The sequence below is a fragment of the Culex pipiens genome, chromosome 3, assembly GCF_016801865.2.
Source record: "Culex pipiens pallens isolate TS chromosome 3, TS_CPP_V2, whole genome shotgun sequence".
NCBI lineage: Eukaryota > Metazoa > Arthropoda > Insecta > Diptera > Culicidae > Culex > Culex pipiens.
The window spans coordinates 168,960,061-168,981,973 of record NC_068939.1 but is presented as its reverse complement, the minus strand read 5'-3'; the positions used below and the strand labels follow the sequence as shown (position 1 = coordinate 168,981,973).

At 38.0% G+C, this 21,913-nt stretch overlaps 1 protein-coding gene across 1 annotated transcript; it reads left to right on the top strand.

Moving 5' to 3' along the window:
* Positions 1-20,255: 20,255 nt before the first annotated feature.
* Positions 20,256-21,687, top strand: LOC120426341 (V-type proton ATPase subunit e 2-like). Its single transcript, XM_039591102.2, has 4 exons — positions 20,256-20,308; positions 20,391-20,493; positions 20,585-20,632; positions 20,704-21,687. Exons 2-4 carry the CDS (start codon positions 20,396-20,398, stop codon positions 20,849-20,851), a joined length of 294 nt encoding a protein of 97 aa, XP_039447036.1. The 5' UTR covers positions 20,256-20,308; positions 20,391-20,395; the 3' UTR covers positions 20,852-21,687.
* Positions 21,688-21,913: the final 226 nt, after the last annotated feature.

Here is a 21,913-nt window from a genome sequence, read left to right as displayed (position 1 = left end):
CTCCAGTTGTGTATTTGTTCATATGCTCGCCCCGGCTTCTGCGCCAACGTCGTTATTCCAGACACTCAAGAACCGGCCAACCTAACATAGTGGGATTATTATTGAAATAAATGAAACAACAAAGTTGAGATATTTTATTTTTTCCTATTCAAAACAATGTACCAAAAAGTCATCATCTAACGTAATTAAAAGCCACTCCAAGTAACTAATTAACTCGGATGATTATAATGGTCTACTCCTGGATGCTTCCGTGTCACCCGTTCCTGAACCTCCCAGGGTTAAAGTGGCCATCTTCCCGCATCATTTGCCAGATGAATCATTCTAGCATCCGAACGCTAGTGCACCGCAGAGCGCCGTTTTCGTCAGAGAGCTCGTAGTGCAGATCACTTTTGCGGTTGCACAGGAGGTGCAATTTCTTTTCCGCCGATGTCGACTTGTTGGAGGCATCGCTGTAGCAAGCCACCTCCAGCTGCAACGAAATCTTGCTCTTGTCCGACGTCTGATTGTTAAGCTTAAACTTGACCATCTATTACTCCGACAAGGCGCGTCCCAGGATCCGCACCGCACTTAACTCCGCCAGCTGCAACTTCTCCGTCAATAGAGCTTTATGACGTTTCGCGTATGCACACTAGCGCACCATTTGATTTTGCTGGCTGACAAAATTTAACCTCACATACGCGCGTAGAATGCTCTATGGCACGTTTGGATCGGCTTGGTCCAAAATCTTTTCAGAATAACTTTTCGTCATTCTTTTTAACGCGAAACCAAAACAAGCTTGACAGCGGAGTGCGCGAAAGAGACACGAAGCAAACCAAAGTTTTCAAAGCAGGTGTGGAGCTGTCAAATGTCAAATGACATGAGGAATTTAATTCCTTAATGTATTAAATACCGAAAATTAATACATTAAGGCCTTTGTCACGCCCCTCGGAACCAAGAATGTTACGATGCGCGGAACCAAGAATGTTACGAGAATCGGTTTCAAAGTGATTTGCAACTTTTTTTTCCCCTCTCTCACAGCGAATCATCTAACCTACATTCGAAGTCACGCTAACAACAACTCTTGAATAACGGCTAGATCTTGACTGCACGACGGCCATAGCTAATCCCATCATCATTATCGACTGAGAAGGTGTGTAAGGTCTGAGCGGAGGTATGCAAACTTGTTGCGGTTTCAAGTGGCTTAGCATAAATATAGCGTCCTGCTCGGGTGACCTTGAAGCATAGAACTGGTTTTCTGCAAAAAGATCGATTGACCGGTTCCGCGCCAACACCAGAGTTCATAGGACGAGCCGCTGTAACGGCACGGCGTAGTTGTTGGAGACCAACGGTGAATGGACTTGACTTCCCAGTTTTAAAACTGATGTTGCATGGAATGTAAATTATGCGAGATACCTCCTTGTTGACCCGTTCAAGGGCATGGAAAACAAGAAAAGTTGACAGCTATTACAATCTGTTCCGGTCAGCGGTGAAGCTGATGACAGATTGTTCATCTTCAATGAAAATTATTATGAATACCTAGTTGGCCTCAAATTGATTAAAGTTGTTTTAAACAATACAAGCCAACTTAATATAAAAAAAGGTTTCAGCATTTTTCTTAACAATTTTTTTAGTACTTAAAAAATTGATGTTCTTTACATAACCAAAAAAAATAATATCTCTCGATACGCTGATGAGTCACCGTTCAGACCCCTCACCATTGAATAACATGTCAGTTGCAAATCTCCAACCTTTTCGATCTCATACACACGGAATGAGAAAAGGACATCGTTAAGCTCGTTCTCCTCTTTACATCGCTGTTTGTTTACGTGCCCAAACCCGGTTCCGGTGAGCTTAAACCGGATGATACTGGAAAGGCAGTCACGCGCATGCGCCCGTTAAGCTCCTTCGTAAACATCTCACTAACAACAAAAAAGAGGTAAACTTCTTGCAGTCAAGAATGCTTTTACGGCATCATCGGATTCCAAATCTGCTTAAATGGTGGAAAACACTTGAATGTCCGAAATTATACAGTCCAGACTCGATTATCCGAAGCCTCGATTATCCGAAGTTTCGATTTTCCGAAGTTCGATTATCCGAAGGTTTGTATGGGACTTCGGATAATCAAACCACGAACAAAAAAAAAATCGCTTTCTTTCATTTTCTTCTTTTCAACATGAAATTCAAGATCTGCGGCCCCATTTTAGTCAAATTTTAGTTGTTTATAGCACATTAAAAAATAAAATGCATTTTTTCAATATTGCATCACCCCAATTTTGGCCGCCATCTTGGATTTAAAAAAATCTAAATCATTTTAGCGCAGTTTAGGGGTCATACCTAAGCTCGGAAATCAAAAATTAGACAACGAAAAAAACATTTTTTCGTGATTCGATTTTCCGAAGTTTCGATTATGAAGCGAAGTGATTTTTTTCCGTGGCCTTCGGATAATCGAGTCTGGACTGTATTCATATTTTAAGTGGAAGAGCCTTAAATTTTCTTATCTTTTATCAAAAAACGGAACTTAAAATAGTTGGTAGGTACTTAAAGATTCCACAAAATACCATAAAATCGTATTTGTTTTGTATTTGTTTAGGGCCAATACGCACCTCCCAAGAAAAGGGGTCAAGAAATGGCTTTACGAACAGCAGAACAAAGGAGAGAGAACGATTTCTTGGGGCTTTTCTTCACCCTCTCTGGCTTGCTTTTGCTGCCGCTGCTGCCCATTTGAAATTTTTCTTGACCGGTTCCTTCCGAAATGCATTTACCGCTTTAAATTGGATACAATACACTCACACCCCGATGGTTTGACACCAATTGTTGTCAAACGAACGGGGTTTCTTTTTAGTTTGACACTCTCTTTACACGGAGCTCACACACACTACCAAACGATTGATTTGATAGTAAGTGTGTGTCCCGTGTGAAAAGTGACAGTTCGTCACTTCTTAGCTTGACTTTGTTAAACCAACGGGGTACAAACTAAAAAAAGTCAAACGAAAAAGAGACCAACCACCGTTGTTTGAGTGTAGTTAGTAACCGCCATCACGACCTCTGATCTGACACATATTCGATTTTTTTCTAAAACAAAGCAAACATTTAAGGGACGTATTTGAAGCATTGTTCATAAATTGAACAAGAAATTTACGTTCCGTCATCAGGGGTGACATTGGGTCATACAAATTTCACCATTTTTGTATCACCCAATGTCACCCCCAGAACAATGTCACTCCTGATGACGGTTCTCAGATATTTTTGATTGTACCGGGCAACATGTTGCAACAGTCAAATTGTCTAAGAATATTGAATTGACCATTGTGGCACCCCATACAGCGTGATACAGACCCGTAATGCTTTGCTTTGCTATGTTCATAAATTGAACGAAAATTAATCGAAAATCGGCTTTGTTTACAAATGGCTACGACCCCTAAACTTCTTAAACACACCATGCCAATGGTCGCAACGCTTGCTTAGAGCGTATCCTAGACCTTTTACCTTCCCAAAAACCGTCCAACTCCAAGCGAAACTAACTTGGGGACACCGTGGAGATTTTCCCTTGTCCCCTTAAAAAAAGTGGAGCATCAACACTTCCCGTCTTCCAAATCCCTTTCCTTGTCCCTGGTGCGCGGTGGAGATGGGAGCGGCCGGCAATGGACGGCTGTCATGGTGTTGAGAATCTGGTTCAGGTGGAGTAGGTTCTTTCCCCAGATATCAAATCCTAGGCAACTTGGGCTTAGACAATAATCACTTAACATGACGAAATCCAGTCTGCAATTCGCTAAAATCAACGTCTTCTAGCGAAGCGAAATGGCTATGACTCCTAAACTCCGCTTAAGTGATTTAGAATTTTAAAATCCAAGATGGCGGCCAAAGTGGCGTTGGCGCAAAAAAAAATAATTTATTAGGCAATCAACTATTCAAGATCGCAGATCTTGAATTTGATGTTGAAATAAAGAAAATAAAAAAACACAAGAAAAAAGGTTTTGTTCATGATTCGATTATGCTAAGTCCGGGAAACACTCGCTCCTAACTCCATTCAATTTGCTGATTTTCACAATTTAATCAACTTATTTTGGAAAACTGTTTAAAGAAACTTGCTTGCTCACTTCCTATTGAACTATTTATCACCCGATTTCAGTTGAAAACGCGTTTTATGAGCTGTAATTGAACGTCAAAGTGCTGATATGGCAACATTAGAGGCACGCTGGAATTAGATGCTGTTCCCCTCCTAAACAAACTTTCGGATAATTAAACTTAGGATAATCGAAGCTTCGGATAATCGAGGCTTTGGATAATTGAGTCTGGACCTTGGTCTGGACTGTTACAGTATGGAGTGATGATTTTATTACAATTTTACAAATACAAATATAAATACAATTTTAACAAAATACCGTATTTGCAAATCACATGTGAAAATTTGATTATGCCAGGTCATGTCACAAGATAGTACACATGCGACGTAATATAATTATTATTTCAACAATAACAAATTCAATAAAGTTTTATTATTCTTTGGACATTTACCTGTACAGCAAAGATGAAACCTGTGAGGATAGTGTGAAGTGTGGGAAAAGGTGTAACGACGATCCTCAACCTTGTTTGGGATTTGAGTCCAAGCGTAAACAAACCACAACAACCAATTTCAACGAAACACTCAGAAAATATAATTAACAAGCTTTGATTGATCGACCTGTTTTTGCATGAAATTGAAGAATACGCAAAATTTGACCTGACCATAGTTTGCACTCATCAACAAAAATCTGGTTATTTTAATGTGATTTTACATAAAAATAAAATCTTAAATATAATACTTTTAATGTTTATATCAAGAATTAATCAACTTAACACATACTTTTTAAACATTATACCAATATTCGTACAAACACTCTAAAAAAATGCGGGCAGAGGGAGGAAGACTGAGCTTGAAGAAGGGGGCAAAAACGTGGATAAAAATCTGCAAATTAACCCGACTCGTAAAAAAGCGGCCAGCACGTGACAAAGTGACGTGAAACCGGTTGGTCAGTCAGAAGAGACCCACAACTTTGTGGGTGAGTTTCTGGTTTTGATCCTGCTGACGATTATTTTTAATCGACTTGGCTCTGTTTTCTTGGCTGGAATGTGGGCACCGGTCAAATGGACACGAGCATGATCTGCAGAAAAAAATTATCACGTTGTTTTATTGAAGTCAAATTTGCAAAACATAGCTGAGTATCGTTTGTCATTTCTAGATTTCTTTGAAAAAATAAATAAAAGTATCACACAAGTTCATTCTCCCAAAAATTCACACAAATAATAAACATCCAACCTTGAAACGTTATGTGAACAAAAACAGGCAGTTATTTTCAATTCAGTTGAGTTTGGAACGAAGCTTTAACAAAGGGTTCAATTTGAAAGAATTTGTTTCACCACAAAAAGGTCTTTCATTAACTTTGAAACCTAGTACCAGTTTGTCATGCTAGCAGTCTAGCACTAAGTGTTGTTTGTTTGCGTTGCCATTTGTAATGCGAACTGAATTAATAAAAATGCTTGGATTTATAAAAAAAAACTTTTTCAATTCTATTTTTATTATGTAGGTAGATTTGCTCTGTTAATCATAACTAATGAGATAAACACGAAGCTCTATGGGTAATTTTCCAAATCACAACTATTGAGACACTTTCACTATCGTTATACGCATCATTGAGTAGTCTCAAGTATCGCATTGTCCACCAATCAAGCATGATTATTACGATCCCGGTGCAGCGACCTCAAATTTAAATCATTAAATTTGTCCATTTTCGATCCTCACCACAGTTCTGACCATGCGCGCTTACGCAAGCATAAATAATTTTACACGTCGACTCGCGTTGCGCGACAAATAATTAAGCTTATGTACAGGTGTGGATCATGAGTCATTCTCACCTGAAAAGCCCTTTATTAAATTTCGCCAATTGTTAGGCAATCAAAAAAATGGTTAAGCTTTCAATTATGAATGTGCGATGTTATTACACAGGGGAAATTGAGGGTGTGGCTTAACCAAATTCATTGGCATGTTCGTTCAATGGAGAATTCGACCTTCTCATTATTGACCAACATTTTTGAGAATGTTTTAGGAACATAATTTTGATATTCCAATAACATAATTTAAAGTTTCACGACAATGATTCGAACCCATGACTTCCGATTTTGAGGTGTACTCACTACACCATACGGAAAGTCATGAAGAATTGCAGAGGTCTGCATAATTTAATTCATGAGGTTCATCGATGCTTCTCATCGAAACGGACCACTTTTAGCAGAACAAAATTTAGTAGAGTTTTCGGGGACTGACTATAAAAACCCCAAAATTCTTGAGGAGGGCAGTTAGTTCCAGTTAGTTCCAGTCAGTTCCAGCCAGTTCAAGCCCAGTCCAGTTCCAGATCCTGAAGAAGCCCCAGACCAGCCGGACCCGCCAGCAGCCACCAGTAGCAGAGGCCCCAGTCCAGCCGGACTTAGCGGTGGAGGCCGCAGTCCGCCGGGACTTAGCCGCTGTGAAGAGTCCGCCGGGACTTAGCCGCTGTGAAGAGTCCGCCGGGACTTAGCCGCTGTGAAGAGTCCGCCGGGACTTAGCCGCTGTGAAGAGTCCGCCGGGACTTAGCCGCTGTGAAGAGTCCGCCGGGACTTAGCCGCTGTGAAGAGTCCGCCGGGACTTAGCCGCTGGGAAGAGTCCGCCGGGACTTAGCCGCCGTGGAGTCAACCAGGGACGTAGCAGAGTTCGGGTCTGGCATGGCTCGGCGAAGAGGTCTGGAGGACAAGTCTGGCTTCAACGTAGAGAACTGGTTCGACGAAGATCTCAATGCAAAGTGATGTGATCGTGCGCGTAAAAGTTGAAAGTGTTACCGCAAAAATGTAATCTTCAAAAAGTGTAATATACAGATAAGTGAAGTTTACTGATCTGTTTTGACTCTATGAGTAAATATCACAAAAATCCTGAAAGCCTAAACCGCTCGGGCCGTTCAGGTGGTGACTAGCGGAAAGCAACGCTGTGTGTGTTTGGACACGCCATTATGATTGGACAAAACCGAGAGTTGAAAATGTGACTATGTGTGAAAATCAATGAACAAAATGATTTCGCGAAGTAACAAACAGTTAAAATAGTGTAAAAAAACGTTAAATTGAAGAAAATGTTATGTGAGGAGTTCTAAAATGGAAGCAAATGTGCAGCATTACGAGATGGAACCAAAACGAGCTCGACCAATGGCAGAAGCATCGAAAATTTCAAAACCGGCCAACGATGGACAACACTAGGGATTCAACAATGACGAGATCATCTGGATCAACTGGAGACGAAATTCAACCGCATCGAATACCCAAGAAGACGACCATGGAAATCTGGCAGTTTAGGGTGAGTAAACAAAAGTTATACCGAAATTTAAAAATGTGAGATCATTTTTGGGAACTGTTAATTTTTATGGAAAATTTATTCCAAACATTGCAGATAAACGTAAGCCACTTAATGCATTACTAAAGAAAAATGTGAAATTTTTTTGGACAGAAGAATGCGAAAATGCTTTTGAAGAATTAAAAAACTATTTAATTTCAGAACCAGTTTTAGTTAGACCGAACTATAATGACAAATTTGTTTTGACAACTGATGCAAGCGATTATGCTATCGGAGCAGTTCTTACTAATGAGAAGTCAAATGATCACCCCATCGCTTACGCAAGTCGTGCGCTTATCGGGGCTGAAAGAAACTATTTTACTATTGAGAAGGAACTACTTGCTATTGTTTGGGCAGTAGACCACTTCAAACATTTTGTTTATAACCAAGATTTTATCGTTTACACAGATCATAGACCATTGGTAGCTCTATGGCATTTGAAGGAAACTTCACCAACGTTGACAAAACTTCGTTTGAAAATCCAAGGCATTGGATGTGAAATTCGTTACAAGCAAGGAAAGGAAAATGTGGTTGCAGATTTTCTCTCACGTTTAAATAATGATGAAGATCATGCAGATGATAAACAATCATCAAAATTAGTAGCAATTACAACTCGTCAACAAGCAAAACAAAATAGACAAAATATTCCAGATAATCAAAACACAACAAATACTTCGAACAGAAAGAATTTATCTAGAAACAACACTAATTGGAATAATAATATGAATGGACTTCAACAAATTGACATAAATTTAGATAATGACGATGATAGCAACGATAAAACATTTACCTACAAGGATTTCCAAGATACAGATATCGATTTTAACGTTTTAAAATTTTCTAAAAATATTATACCACTTGAACAAGCCGAAGCTACATTTATGATATTAAACAGTGTTACGGTACACAAAGAATTGAGTAAATACATTGACCTTCCACATGGTATTAAGGATTACACCAATGAAAATATATTTGTATTCCCGCAAAAGAAAATTTGGGGTTTAATTTTGAATGGAACATATCGTTCAGCAGTTAAGAATGAAGAATTTTTCGATGGTTTATTTAAAAGCTTTAAAGATTATCCTGATTTTGCTAAAGATGCATCAGTTATACAAATTATTTCTCATAGAATATTTAAAACAGAGTTGGAACTAAACTTATTACGATGTTTTGCAATGAAACTTTCAAAGTCATTTACACTATATGCAACAGAAAATGAACGAATTTATGTAAAGCCAGAAGACAGAGATCAAGTGCTTAAAGATTTTCACGACGCACCGTTGGGTGGTCATGTCGGAGGTAAAAGAATGATTAAAAGAATGAGTCCTCTATTTACATGGGAAAATATGCGAAGAGATGTTTTGAATTATGTAAAGCAATGTGATTCTTGTCAAAAGAATAAAATATGGCCAGCAAATAAGATGCCAATGAAAATTACGACAACATCGTATGAACCCTTTGATAAAATTTATATGGATGTGGTTATGTTACCAATTTCTAATAATGGAAACAATTGTGGTCTTGTGATACAAGATGATTTGACAAGATTTTTGATTGTAGCTCCCATGGAAAACCAAGAAAGTACTACTGTTGCTAGAACTTTTGTTGAAAACTTTGTTTGTAAATTTGGTGCTCCTAAAGAAGTTGTAACCGATCGAGGTACAAACTTTGTAAGCAAATTATTGCAACATACATGCAAAATATTACACATTAAAAAGACCGTTACAAGTGCATATCATCCTCAAGCTAATTTAGTAGAGAGATCAAATAGAGAGTTGAAAGTTTATTTACGAAATTTTATTGGCAAAGATCCACAATGTTGGGATGAATTAATACCATATTTTATGTTTGAATACAACACTACAGAAAATTCATCAACTGGATATTCTCCCTATGAACTTTTGTATGGAAGAAAAGCTACTATACCAAGCACAATTTATAAAATCAATGATTCAGATTTAAATTATGACGACTATATTTGTTCAATGAAAGATATATTCAAGGATGCTCATGAAACTGCTAGAAACAACTTAATATTGTCAAAAGAAAAAAGAAAGGAAATTTATGACAAAAAGACAAATGATTGGGTACCAATGTGGGGAGATAGAGTTTTGGTACAAATGGTACAGACAGGAATTGGTCAAAAGTTACAAAATAAGTGGCGAGGCCCTTATGATATCGTTAAATTTAACAGCGATCAAACGACCACTATTAAAAATGGCAACAAATTTGAAGATGTACATAATAATAGACTAAGAAAATATAATGATTAAAATAACACTAAATGATAGTTCACAATGTACCCGTATTAAAATACATTTAAATTTTTTTTAACAATATACATTTAACATAATTTAAATTTAAAATGAAATGCTCCAATACAAGAAAAATATTTTGAAATGACAATTACAGTACAGTTAAAATAAAGTAAAAAAATAAGCGATTTATGCAATGAATGACATAGTATCATAAACGATTAATATCAAAAGCCTACAAGGAATGAAAATATTTATTTTTAACACACGGGATTATTTATGTATATTGAACAAAAATAAAAATAATAAAAAAAAAAACTTATTGAATTGATATGATTGATGAATTAGAAAAAAAACGATTGTTATCAAGAGAACTAAATGAATCAAACAAATGTGTTACAAATACTGATTTTTTATATAGAAAAATAAACATGAAAAAAGAATATATGATTGATTTGATATGATAAATGAATTAATTTTGAGTTAAACAAAATATGAATGATTATTATCTAAACAAATGCGCAAACAAGAATGTTATGAATTTGGGATGAAAGATAATTTTTATATATGATTGAATTGATGGGGTTTAAAAAAGAAACAGATTAAGAAAAATACCAGTACTGAGTTTATACATTTTTTTTTTTTTTTTTGAAAACCACGTGAAGCGATAATGATCAAATATAAACATAATAATGAAGCAGTGATGAAACACGTTAAAACAATTAAGAAGCTGTTGGGTTGCAATTTTGGGAATATACTTAATTGAGCTTAAATGGGTTAACAGGGTTTTAGAAAAACAATTACGCAATTTTTAACTACAAATAAAAACAAATCAAACGGACTGAACAATAATGAAATTTCAACGACAAGCAAATGAAGATGGTGTGATTATTAAATGTTCCAAAACAACATGTATACAAGTAAGAATGTGTGTGAGAATAATTGGACAAGGGAAGGCCACCCAGAATGAAAGTTGAATGTAAACATGTGTTTTATAATTTACTTAACAATGGATTAAGAATATATTTTCAGATTTTTATACGCTAATACGAAGGATTTACAGGAAACCATTGGAAGACGATCAAGAAGACAACAATTTCAACAAGGACGAATATGAACTACAGCTCAAGGAAAGGTAAAATTTGTGAGTATATCGTGGGGAATCTAAAAAGATCGAAAAGAACGGTATAAGTTCCGATCTAGGGATACATAAACTGATAAAGCAACGCCAAAGGGGGAAAAAAAAGTAGACAATTATACTCTATGGGGAGAGTTTTTATGTCGAATAAAGCTTCAAAACAGTTGTAATCCATGGGGGGATTCAATATGTTAATAACATTTCAAAACATTTGCACTTTACGGGGATAGTCAAATGATAATTAAAGGGAATGGATAAATTATGCTTCAAGGGAAAATCAAGGGATAAATAATGCTTCAAGGGAAAAACACCTTTAAACTGATAAAATTCAGAAGAAAAAAAAAATCAGAAAGATTCAGCATTTTATTGCAATTGCTCAAATAAACAAATTGATTGAATGGATTTGACAAATCTGAAAACACAAAGTGACAGACAAGTTTCATAAAAAGTTGATATAACGGAAAGGATATTTTAACATGCGCAGTTTTGCAACGACAAGATGATAGGATGTATAGATCAATGAAAAACTTTATAGAGTATTTTTTTTATTCAGGTATAAAAATAAAAGTCAATTAGAACTGTTTTTTTAAGTATTAAAAATAATAGAACTGATTTCATATAAAAATATCAACAAGATTTATAAGATTGTAAGTAAATTTGAATTTCAATTTTGCACAGAAATTAAATGATAGATTCCTGAAAATTATAAAATATTGTTCATACGAAGAAAACAAGTAAGACATTGTTGTGGGAGAAACAAAACTAAAAACTGAAGCAAAATATGGCAGAGACGGGAGACGAAACACAAGGATCGACGCGTTCGTATCCTGGTTCTACGCGTTCGTATGCAGAAGTTTGTGATGGCAAGATGGTGAGTGGCAAAGTCATGCGGGAGGTTGGACAGGTAACGGTGTTGATGTTGTTGTTAAAGGTCATATCAATGAGGATCAAGTCAAATTAAATCGCATTTTTTGTAACGAGACATTCACGTAAAACAAATTACTAAATCGAAATGTGGAATTAAGCGAAGTAAAGATGATTGAAACATCAATTATGGAACAAAAATGCAAGTTGAGATCATACTGCACGTCTGAAACTATTGAAAAGGAGAAGATCATGATAAACAAATGATAACATCATCCGATGTCATTAATTTACAAAAGCCAAAGTTGCAAATTAAACGAAAAGACAATTTTGGACAAACAACATTTCCTAAACATTTGAAAAAAGAATTACATCAACCGATGTCAATAATTTGAGATTGTCAAAGATACAAAGCAACTGGAAAAGTCAATTTTGGACAAAAAAATACTGGATTTACGAACAATTCACAATACTCAGCAAGTGAGAAGTCAATGCACTCTCAAAATTGACCACAGTCAACTCACAGTTGAGTTATGAAGCATAATTCATGATGGAAACGACAATTGCACTAATCGACGAAATTCAACACCTTAGCCTCGAAAACTGATCAATTGACCAAGTCACTGTGGAATGAATAGCCTCACGATAGAGACGATTTTGATGGAAGACGACGACGATAATAACCAGCCGATCAACACAGTTCTACAACAACAAATTTAGCTTACAGTGGGAAAAATGCAATGATTTTTTTTAGGAGAGATAATGAAAATTAATTTCAAATGCAAGTTTATTTAAATCAGTTTCAACGAAAATATTTTTACAAGAGAAGTTCAAAATAGTAGTTCAAGTAATTTAACAGGACAGAAGATCAAAAAAGTAACGCAAATAATTTTTACAGGAGAAAAATCAAAAGAACAATTATATTATAAAGCAATCTACAAGAAAGCACAAGAAGAACAAATTGTAAACCGCATGATCACTACACCCGACAATATTCTTTCCAGAGATGATCATTTCTTTCAGACGATCATCTAGCTGATAAGTGTGGGGGAGATTAACCAAACCATTTTTTTAAATCAATTTTTTTATAGCCAGCCATTTAAGTTTTTTTATGATTTTTTGCAAAGTAATTATTTTTCACAATTTAAATTATTAACTTTGGGTATCATATTTCAACCTACAAATAACTTTCGGTAGATGTTCTTAATGCTTTTCAAGAATACAAACATCTAGCTGGTAAGTGTGGGGGAATGCAGCGACCTCAAATTTAAATCATTAAATTTGTCCATTTTCGATCCTCACCACAGTTCTGACCATGCGCGCTTACGCAAGCATAAATAATTTTACACGTCGACTCGCGTTGCGCGACAAATAATTAAGCTTATGTACAGGTGTGGATCATGAGTCATTCTCACCTGAAAAGCCCTTTATTAAATTTCGCCAATTGTTAGGCAATCAAAAAAATGGTTAAGCTTTCAATTATGAATGTGCGATGTTATTACACAGGGGAAATTGAGGGTGTGGCTTAACCAAATTCATTGGCATGTTCGTTCAATGGAGAATTCGACCTTCTCATTATTGACCAACATTTTTGAGAATGTTTTAGGAACATAATTTTGATATTCCAATAACATAATTTAAAGTTTCACGACAATGATTCGAACCCATGACTTCCGATTTTGAGGTGTACTCACTACACCATACGGAAAGTCATGAAGAATTGCAGAGGTCTGCATAATTTAATTCATGAGGTTCATCGATGCTTCTCATCGAAACGGACCACTTTTAGCAGAACAAAATTTAGTAGAGTTTTCGGGGACTGACTATAAAAACCCCAAAATTCTTGAGGAGGGCAGTTAGTTCCAGTTAGTTCCAGTCAGTTCCAGCCAGTTCAAGCCCAGTCCAGTTCCAGATCCTGAAGAAGCCCCAGACCAGCCGGACCCGCCAGCAGCCACCAGTAGCAGAGGCCCCAGTCCAGCCGGACTTAGCGGTGGAGGCCGCAGTCCGCCGGGACTTAGCCGCTGTGAAGAGTCCGCCGGGACTTAGCCGCTGTGAAGAGTCCGCCGGGACTTAGCCGCTGTGAAGAGTCCGCCGGGACTTAGCCGCTGTGAAGAGTCCGCCGGGACTTAGCCGCTGTGAAGAGTCCGCCGGGACTTAGCCGCTGTGAAGAGTCCGCCGGGACTTAGCCGCTGGGAAGAGTCCGCCGGGACTTAGCCGCCGTGGAGTCAACCAGGGACGTAGCAGAGTTCGGGTCTGGCATGGCTCGGCGAAGAGGTCTGGAGGACAAGTCTGGCTTCAACGTAGAGAACTGGTTCGACGAAGATCTCAATGCAAAGTGATGTGATCGTGCGCGTAAAAGTTGAAAGTGTTACCGCAAAAATGTAATCTTCAAAAAGTGTAATATACAGATAAGTGAAGTTTACTGATCTGTTTTGACTCTATGAGTAAATATCACAAAAATCCTGAAAGCCTAAACCGCTCGGGCCGTTCACCGGACCAAACATCCAGATAAAAGAAACATGTTGCAATTGGTACTACCTACTGAAGCCAAACTCAAACTTTTGATGCGCACTTTAACTCAAAAGACCACACTTTGAACCGAACCGAACTCCGTAGAAGCCGCGCAACGACTAATCTCTGAGGTCTCTCGCGCGTACGCAGCAGCCGGCGCAAGCCACAAAAAAGCCACGCGGTTGTTGGTGTGTCCAATAGAGTCAGAATGAGAGACGTTTAATAAAGGGGACCCAGATAGAGCAAACTGTCGAGAGGATAAAAGATTCGGGCACGAACAAAGAGGTAAAGGACGGTGTAGAGAGCGAAGAAAACCACAAATATCCGAACCAAAAAAAAAGGTTCTAAGCCGGTTCTTTCTAATCGGTCTATTGATTCCAATCACGGGAGGGGACGACGGCAAACGACGAAACCATGGTCCGTATTCTACACGGTTGGTTACTATGGAACCGGTTTGCCGATTTAACGGGACAACGCATCGAGAGGGGTCGCTAACCCGAGTGTGTTGCGTAATATAGGTACGCTCCGGCGTGTTTCAACGTTCAATGTCGTCGTACAAAAATCGGACGGTCTGTTCGAAACTGATCCCAAACAGGGGTTGTTTAAGGATCACGTCAGCTAATTTGTTTTAAAATTTATAGGTTACCAGTTCCAGACTGGTTGTATTCTAAATATGGTTTGTATGGTTTCTTCAAGATTGGCAATACGTAGACATTGCGGCTTGAATGACGCAAATAGATTTCTAGAGTTTTATTTAAAAACCCCAAAACAATCATAACTAGGGACAGTGTTGTCAGATCTGCATGCTTTTTGACTTGTTTAGAAGGTATTTTAGTTAACTATTCTATGGGTCGAATGACGGATCCGGTCATATCTTTCATACAGATATCCAAGATAATCAAAACAATTGCAATTTATTAGCTCCGCACCATAGACTAAATATATATAGATACGCCACTCCCCTGTTGGGGCTGGCGACACTACCGCCACGCCAAAATTACACCTGGTGGCAATTCACAGGTACTAACTTACCCTTTGGGAACGCTTGAAAAAAAATCCTCTTCAGTTTCAGTTCAATGCTCAGTGGGTATATCCAAGCAACTCTCGAGTAGCAGCGACTGTTTTTAAGAAATGTCAAAACTCTCCCGACTTTGCAAATCTTTGATCGTGTTACAAAAAATTCTCGTCCGCTAATTAATGAGACAACGTTGAAACAGGGTCGCGACAACAAATGGATGCTGCTGTGCTGTGTTAAATTAGGCAGGTGAATGTTAAAAAAGGAAAACAAAAGGAATCCTTCATTAAAAGGCTTATTTTGTTTTTCACAGCCTCGTGATTTCCCGGAAAACGATGACCATGGTGACGGTGAAAACGGAACTTCGTTGAATTCGGAAGCGGCGAACCGGATGCTTCCAGCTTTGCCAGAACAAACACGAGCCAGCCAGCGTTCTCGACAACGAAAATGCTGACCTCCGTCGTGGAAGATTCTCCTGCGATTCTGCTTGAAATCACGTTTTAAACAGTGTATAAAGCCATGCGATGTTTGTGTCAGCATTACAGCAAAATGAAGATTAATGTATGTTTTATCATTTAAACTTGGGGAAATAAAAAAATACACACTTTATTATTATTATTGTAGTGCACATTTTTTCACAATTTCAGAATTCATAGGGTATACTTCACTGGAGTATTCCACCAGTAACGGGGCTAGGTTTGATTACAGAGTAACGGGGCTCTATGGTTAGATTAAGTTGATGCGCACACGACAGAGGAGATGAGAACCGCGGACAGCGGCCTTATCAACCAGGTAATCGGTGGTTTCATCTTATCGTCATTTCCGCCATTAACTTCCGGTCCTTCATTATGCGCCTTACAACCGTTCATCGCTAAGGATCCCTACGATCGACGAAACGTTAGACGTAGGTTCTTATCCGGTTCATCATCCGACAAATGTTTGTTAAATCAGGGAGTTTGCGTCGTCGGTTTGACCGTGTTTGTCTAAGCAATTGGCAAATCTGGTTCCTCTTTCCCGTGGTCGCACCGGCCATTGGCACCATGCTGAACCATATTTGCGCATCTCGAGGATATTTTACGTCCGCTGAATCTCGCTCTCAGCTACCATCAGGATTTTTTTTCACAAACAGCAAAGAGTGACAGTTGTCATCAAACTATTGGTAAGAAAGTCCATAGAGTGCTACGATTTTGTTTGGCAATTTAGTACCTGTAACTTGACTGTGGTGGCGCTCGGAGCGCTAAAGGGGTGTCGCCAACTGGATGTATGGAAAAATCCCGAAGTGAGACATCTAGGTAATTAATAATCTATGTCCGCACCCTCTGCACAGGCTGCACCGATTTTCGACGGGTTGTTTTCATTGTTTTAACTGAAATCAGGAAGATCTTTCTAATGGATTATATCTGGAGTTTTTTTTTAAAGGTCCAAAAAAACAAATTTTTAGATTTTGCTTTTTGGGTGTTTTTGAATACCCCTGACAAAAGGCGGTTTCAAAAACACCCAAAAAGCAAAAACTGGAAATTTGGTTTATTGAACCTTTTCAAAAAAAAAAAATCAAATCAAAAGCCTTTCCAACACGCCCAAAAGATTAAACATCTAGCAATCCATAGACTAATTATTATTATTATTATTCTATTTGAAAAGACTTTATATCCTTAACCTGATAAAAAGTTGTAAACTAACAGGCTCTCGTCACAAATAAACAATCAATTACAATTACAATTTATTTTCTTACTTTGAACATCAAATTCGAGTCCTGCGACCTCATTTATGCCAAATTTGAATAGTTGATTGCATATTAAATTAAAAAATGCATTTTTTCAATATTTCATCGCCGCCATTTTGGCTGCAATCTAGACTTTAATTTGTTTTAAATAACTTTAGTGTAGCATGATTTTTTATGCTTAAGAATTATCAATCAATAAATAAGCCAACGAAAAACAAACCTAACTTTTTGATTGGATTATCCGAAGATTCGATTATCCGGAGTGAAAATTTTCCAAGGTCTTCGGATAATCGAATAATAAAATCGTGGACTACCGTAATCTGGGGTGAATCGGGACTACAGTCTGAATAGGGACAGCAGTTTTTAGAGCACTTAAAGCTTTTAAATTTGGAAATGAATGTACACATTTTGTTGGCCTGAGTCTGTTCTATCCGAAACCAACCAGAAAAATCAGAATATTGTGCTCCAACATGGTTAAAACTGCTGTCCCAATTCGCCCCATGTGTCCCGATTGACCCCAGTTTACGGTATATATATTAAAAAAAAAAGTTATTTGTTAAATTTTACTCCAAATCTTATCTTAGACTTAGATATTTTTGACTCATCGTCAGCCAACTATCCAAAGATTTTTTTTTTAAATAACCTGAAAAACTAAAAAGAGTTCATGATGATAACTGCAGTTATCAATTTGACCTTGACATATTTCCATACTAATACTACCTACATGTAATTCAAAGCGAGACATAGTAGGTATTTAATTACGATATGAAAAGTTTAGATTCCAACTCACCAGCTCAACTTCGTTGATTAAACAAGGATTTTAGCTCCTCTTCCGCGTAAAATGCCGCCAAATGTAAACAGTACTCCGTGGTTACTATGGGACCATCCACAAACCACGTGGACACTTTTTTTTGGTAATCTCAACCCCCCCCCCTCGTGGACAATTGTCCATACAAAAAAAATCTTTTTTGTATGGAGCGTGGACAATCGCCATACCCCCCCCCCCCCCCCTAAAGTGTCCACGTGGTTTATGGATGGTCACTATTTTCTAGACTTTATTCCATTCGCAGTCGGTTTCTTACGCCGTAAGGCACTTCACAGTATAATTTATCACAAGCACTTTCACATTGTTATCAGCCTTCTGCACTTGTAGCGTAGCATTTCCTGTTACGTCTGTGTGTGCCTTTGGCGATTTTGAATTTAAATTATTTGTTTAATTCATTTCAGCGGAATGCATTTTTTTTTTGTTGATCCCCAACGAAATGTAAACAATCGTTGAGCCAATAAAACACATTGGAAGGTTCAGCACATTTTGCCATATGTGAATGTGTGAAGCAAGAATTTTGATACACTGAAAGCCCGACCATGCTAATTTTAAGAACATTTGCTAAAAATGCTGCTTGTTAAATTAACTGTGGCTTTTTGGTAAAAGTAAACGCAAATATGGTAAAATGTACCATAGTAAATCTTTCCCAGATCCTGAGGGGAACACCCGTGAAGAGTATCGGGGCCGGCATTTACAAAGCGGATTCAGTGGCAGTTTTTCACTCAACTAATGTGTTTAGGTTAATGTTAACATTATATAGGCCGCCTCCCTAAGGTGTCGTGATAAGGTCCAGTTTGTGACGATACACTACCTTCCCTTTACTAAGCAATCGAATCCAGAAGGGAAAAGATCACTAGTTGTGTTGGTCTGAGCCGGGATTTGAACCCCGATCTACCGCTTACGAGGCGGAAGCGTTACCACTAGGCCACGTGGCTCGATCAAAAAAATGTAACCATACTTCCACAAAATTGCATGGTAGCAATTACGAAATCATTATCATTATCTCGGTATTGGAGGGTTAAAATTACCATAACGCTCTCGACATAGTAAAACTGACTGCGTTAATCAGTCAATCCAAGCACGGATTGTTTTTAGCAAAAATATTGCACACTTTGCACCAAATTCTCCACCCTTGCAAATCATAACTGCACACCAAATATTTGCACACTTGCGTGTCTCGACTGAGCTTTGTTGCTTTCGAACACTTTAGAACAGTTTCGAACTAGGGTGTGTGTCTTAGACAGTTTTTTTCTGCTGTAGTTTGAGGTGTGCACTTTTGTATAGAGCTTTTCACAAGTTGCACGATTGCAGGGGATTGAAACACGTCTGAAAAACCTTATCATTTTTTCCTTCAAAACGGTGGCGCCACGTGGTGGTAGCTGCCCTGTTTATTACACTGTGAAATTATCCATGGCTAATCCAAGGAACCAAAAGGTGGCAACAGAAATGTCCGTCCAAAAAAGGGTGCTGCAATAAACTTTTTATTTTTTATCAAATTTTCGAACAAATCAGCAACAATTTACACGTTTGATAGTCAAACTACACTTAAAAGTTGGTTTTGTTATTTGTTTTTGCATAACCGCATGTTTTGTAACGAAAGTGCCAAAAATATTCGTAATTACCTTTTGCCTCTTAGTGGCGCTTTGTACTAGGATGTGTGTGGTCGATGTTTGCGGACGAGCACGCAGAACACAGAACAGTGAGAACTAGCGAAAATGCCTCACTTTCTTCTTATACAAGTCGCCATATTGAAATTGCTTGAAGATTCATACCCGTGACGATTGTCTAAAAATCGCTGCAATCTGCAATACGTCGGTGCGTGTTCTCAATTTAACCCTACAATATGGTAGCAACTACCATGGTTGGGTTTTCAGTGTATGAAGTGATACAATTTTATATACAATTATGTTGATCTTGTTGATGCAACAGTTCAAATTTTATGTAAATTTGTAAAACAAATCTCGACTCTTTTTTGATTAGGTCCTATAAACATATAAAAGACAATAGCTTATAGGACCTTTTCAAAAAAAAAAAACTCTGGAAATTTTGTGAAAATGATTTCCGGTAAGAAATCATATTACTGCGGGCGTTAATAATTAGAGTTCACGCGCGGTGATACGACCGCAAGATAATGGTCGCATGACAGCCGCATGACAACCGCAGAACAAATTTTTGGCTGTTGTCAAAGGTTGCCTTGAGTTTTCAGCTGACTTTTTAGAAAATATTCAAAACAAACCAAGTTGACAGCCAAATCAACGCAGAATTTCAGTTCAACTTGCTGATTTTTACACTGCGGTAGTTTTATCTCGCAATTACCTTCGGGAAGTCGCGTGTTTTCGCCTTTCTTACAAGTGCCCTTACAAACTGTGTACAAAGTACACGTACGCGACCTCCGGTGGGATAAGCAATATAAAAATAACGACAAAACGCATACAAACACAAATGGTAAAATAATGCTTACCTATGTTAACGCTACATTGTTCGATCAAACCGTGAGATACCGCGTTTGAAACGTCACATGATGAGTGACGCGTATCGCGGTCACTCACGCGAACCTGTCATGTGATATTTTTCTCACTCGAGTCAATCGATTTTGTAAGTCGCCAGGTAGGTTCGCAGAGTTCAGTGAAATTTTCGCAATTTTTTGGCCATTGCGACGCATTAATATCGATTTTTCCTGTTCCGCCAGCAACCATGGGGGCGTCCGCACTACCGATCATTATTTTCTCGGCCATTTTCGGCGTGATTGGCATCGCTTTGCCGATCATTGCCCCGAAGGGACCCAACAGAGGGTAAGTGGCCTTTTGTATGTCGCATTGATAAGTGGCCTTGGCACAATCTTTCCCGTAACGTGACTCATTTTGTGCTTTTGTGGAATTTCAGGATCGTCCAGTGCGTGCTGATACTGACCGCGGTCACCTGTTGGCTTTTGTGAGTATTTCCCTTCTGCTGGTAGAAGAAACAAGAAACGGATTGTAACTTTCTTTGTGTCCTTCCCTCAGCTGGCTGTGCTGTTACATGGCCCAGATGAACCCGCTGATCGGACCCAAACTGCACCAGAACACCATCCTGATCATGGCCCGCGAATGGGGAAACCCGCTGCCCGATATGGACTCCTGGACACCCCCGGCGGAACACACGGACCATTAAGTTGGGCCCGGTGCGGTTCGTGGAGGGAGGTAACACAACGGAACAGAACATTCTCCCGCAGTAAACTAAAATTGCGTTAATTGATCATAGAACAAAAAATCCGACGCCGCCGCCGGGGAAACCTGGAACAACCCCCGTGCGTGCGTGACATCAAAATTAAGTAAGCAAGCATGCAAAAAAGATTCATCAAAAAAACCTTCAGTGACGCACCGGCATAGCGTGGCACCGTGATCTGGCCGCGCGGTTCGATGAATTGTTCTCATCGGACCTCCCTATGCTGGTGTTTTATTATGTACTCCTAGCGTTTAAGAATATTTCCTGTCAAGATAATCGAAAAAAAAAAAAAATTGTATTCCGATAATTAAAGGAGTATACATGATGCATATTTTATAACGGAAGCAAAAACTATTTGCGCAGTATTTGGGGAGTGGTAAAGGTCCCGCATTAAAAATTTATGCTACACACACAAAGACACACAAAAGCGTACACGAGAAAGATATGATACTTATTCCATATATACGTTAATACAAGAAACACACAGAGAAGACACACAAAATTAATGGAATTTTTCTTATTACACCGTTAAAAGCAAAAGTAAAAAAAAAAACAAACAATCTATCTAAGGGATGAAGAAAAGAAAGTAAAAATAGCCATCTCACATGATGTACTATGTACCAGCCAAACATTCAATATTTATAATTGATGATATTGGATCACACCACACAAGAAAAATATGGTAAAAAATTGAATATATTAATCACGAGTACATGTATGTTACATACCATGCAGTAGAGTCAATAAAAATATATGCGGTAGAAAATCATATTTTACGAGCACGTGAGATTGTTGGAACTTGTTGCGCGACTTAAAAAGAACCACCTTTTGGAGGGAAAAATATCACAAAATGATCATAAATTTAAATATTCTTACGTTTTAAATTTCTTAAATTGTTGAGTTCTTAGGTGCCGCCATTTTGGTCCCAATTTTAGATTACAGAAAAACAGATTAAATTTGGAGCATTTTTTGAATCATATTTTAAAATAAATAAAAATAAATAAATAA

Excerpts from the sequence above, each read along its gene's own strand:
- LOC120426341 (XM_039591102.2), top strand. The coding sequence starts at position 20,396 with ATGGGGGCGTCCGCACTACCGATCATTATTTTCTCGGCCATTTTCGGC. Across the intron at positions 20,494-20,584 it reads CCGAAGGGACCCAACAGAGG|GATCGTCCAGTGCGTGCTGA; the intron begins GTAAGTGGCCTT and ends GTGGAATTTCAG. Across the intron at positions 20,633-20,703 it reads GCGGTCACCTGTTGGCTTTT|CTGGCTGTGCTGTTACATGG; the intron begins GTGAGTATTTCC and ends TCCTTCCCTCAG.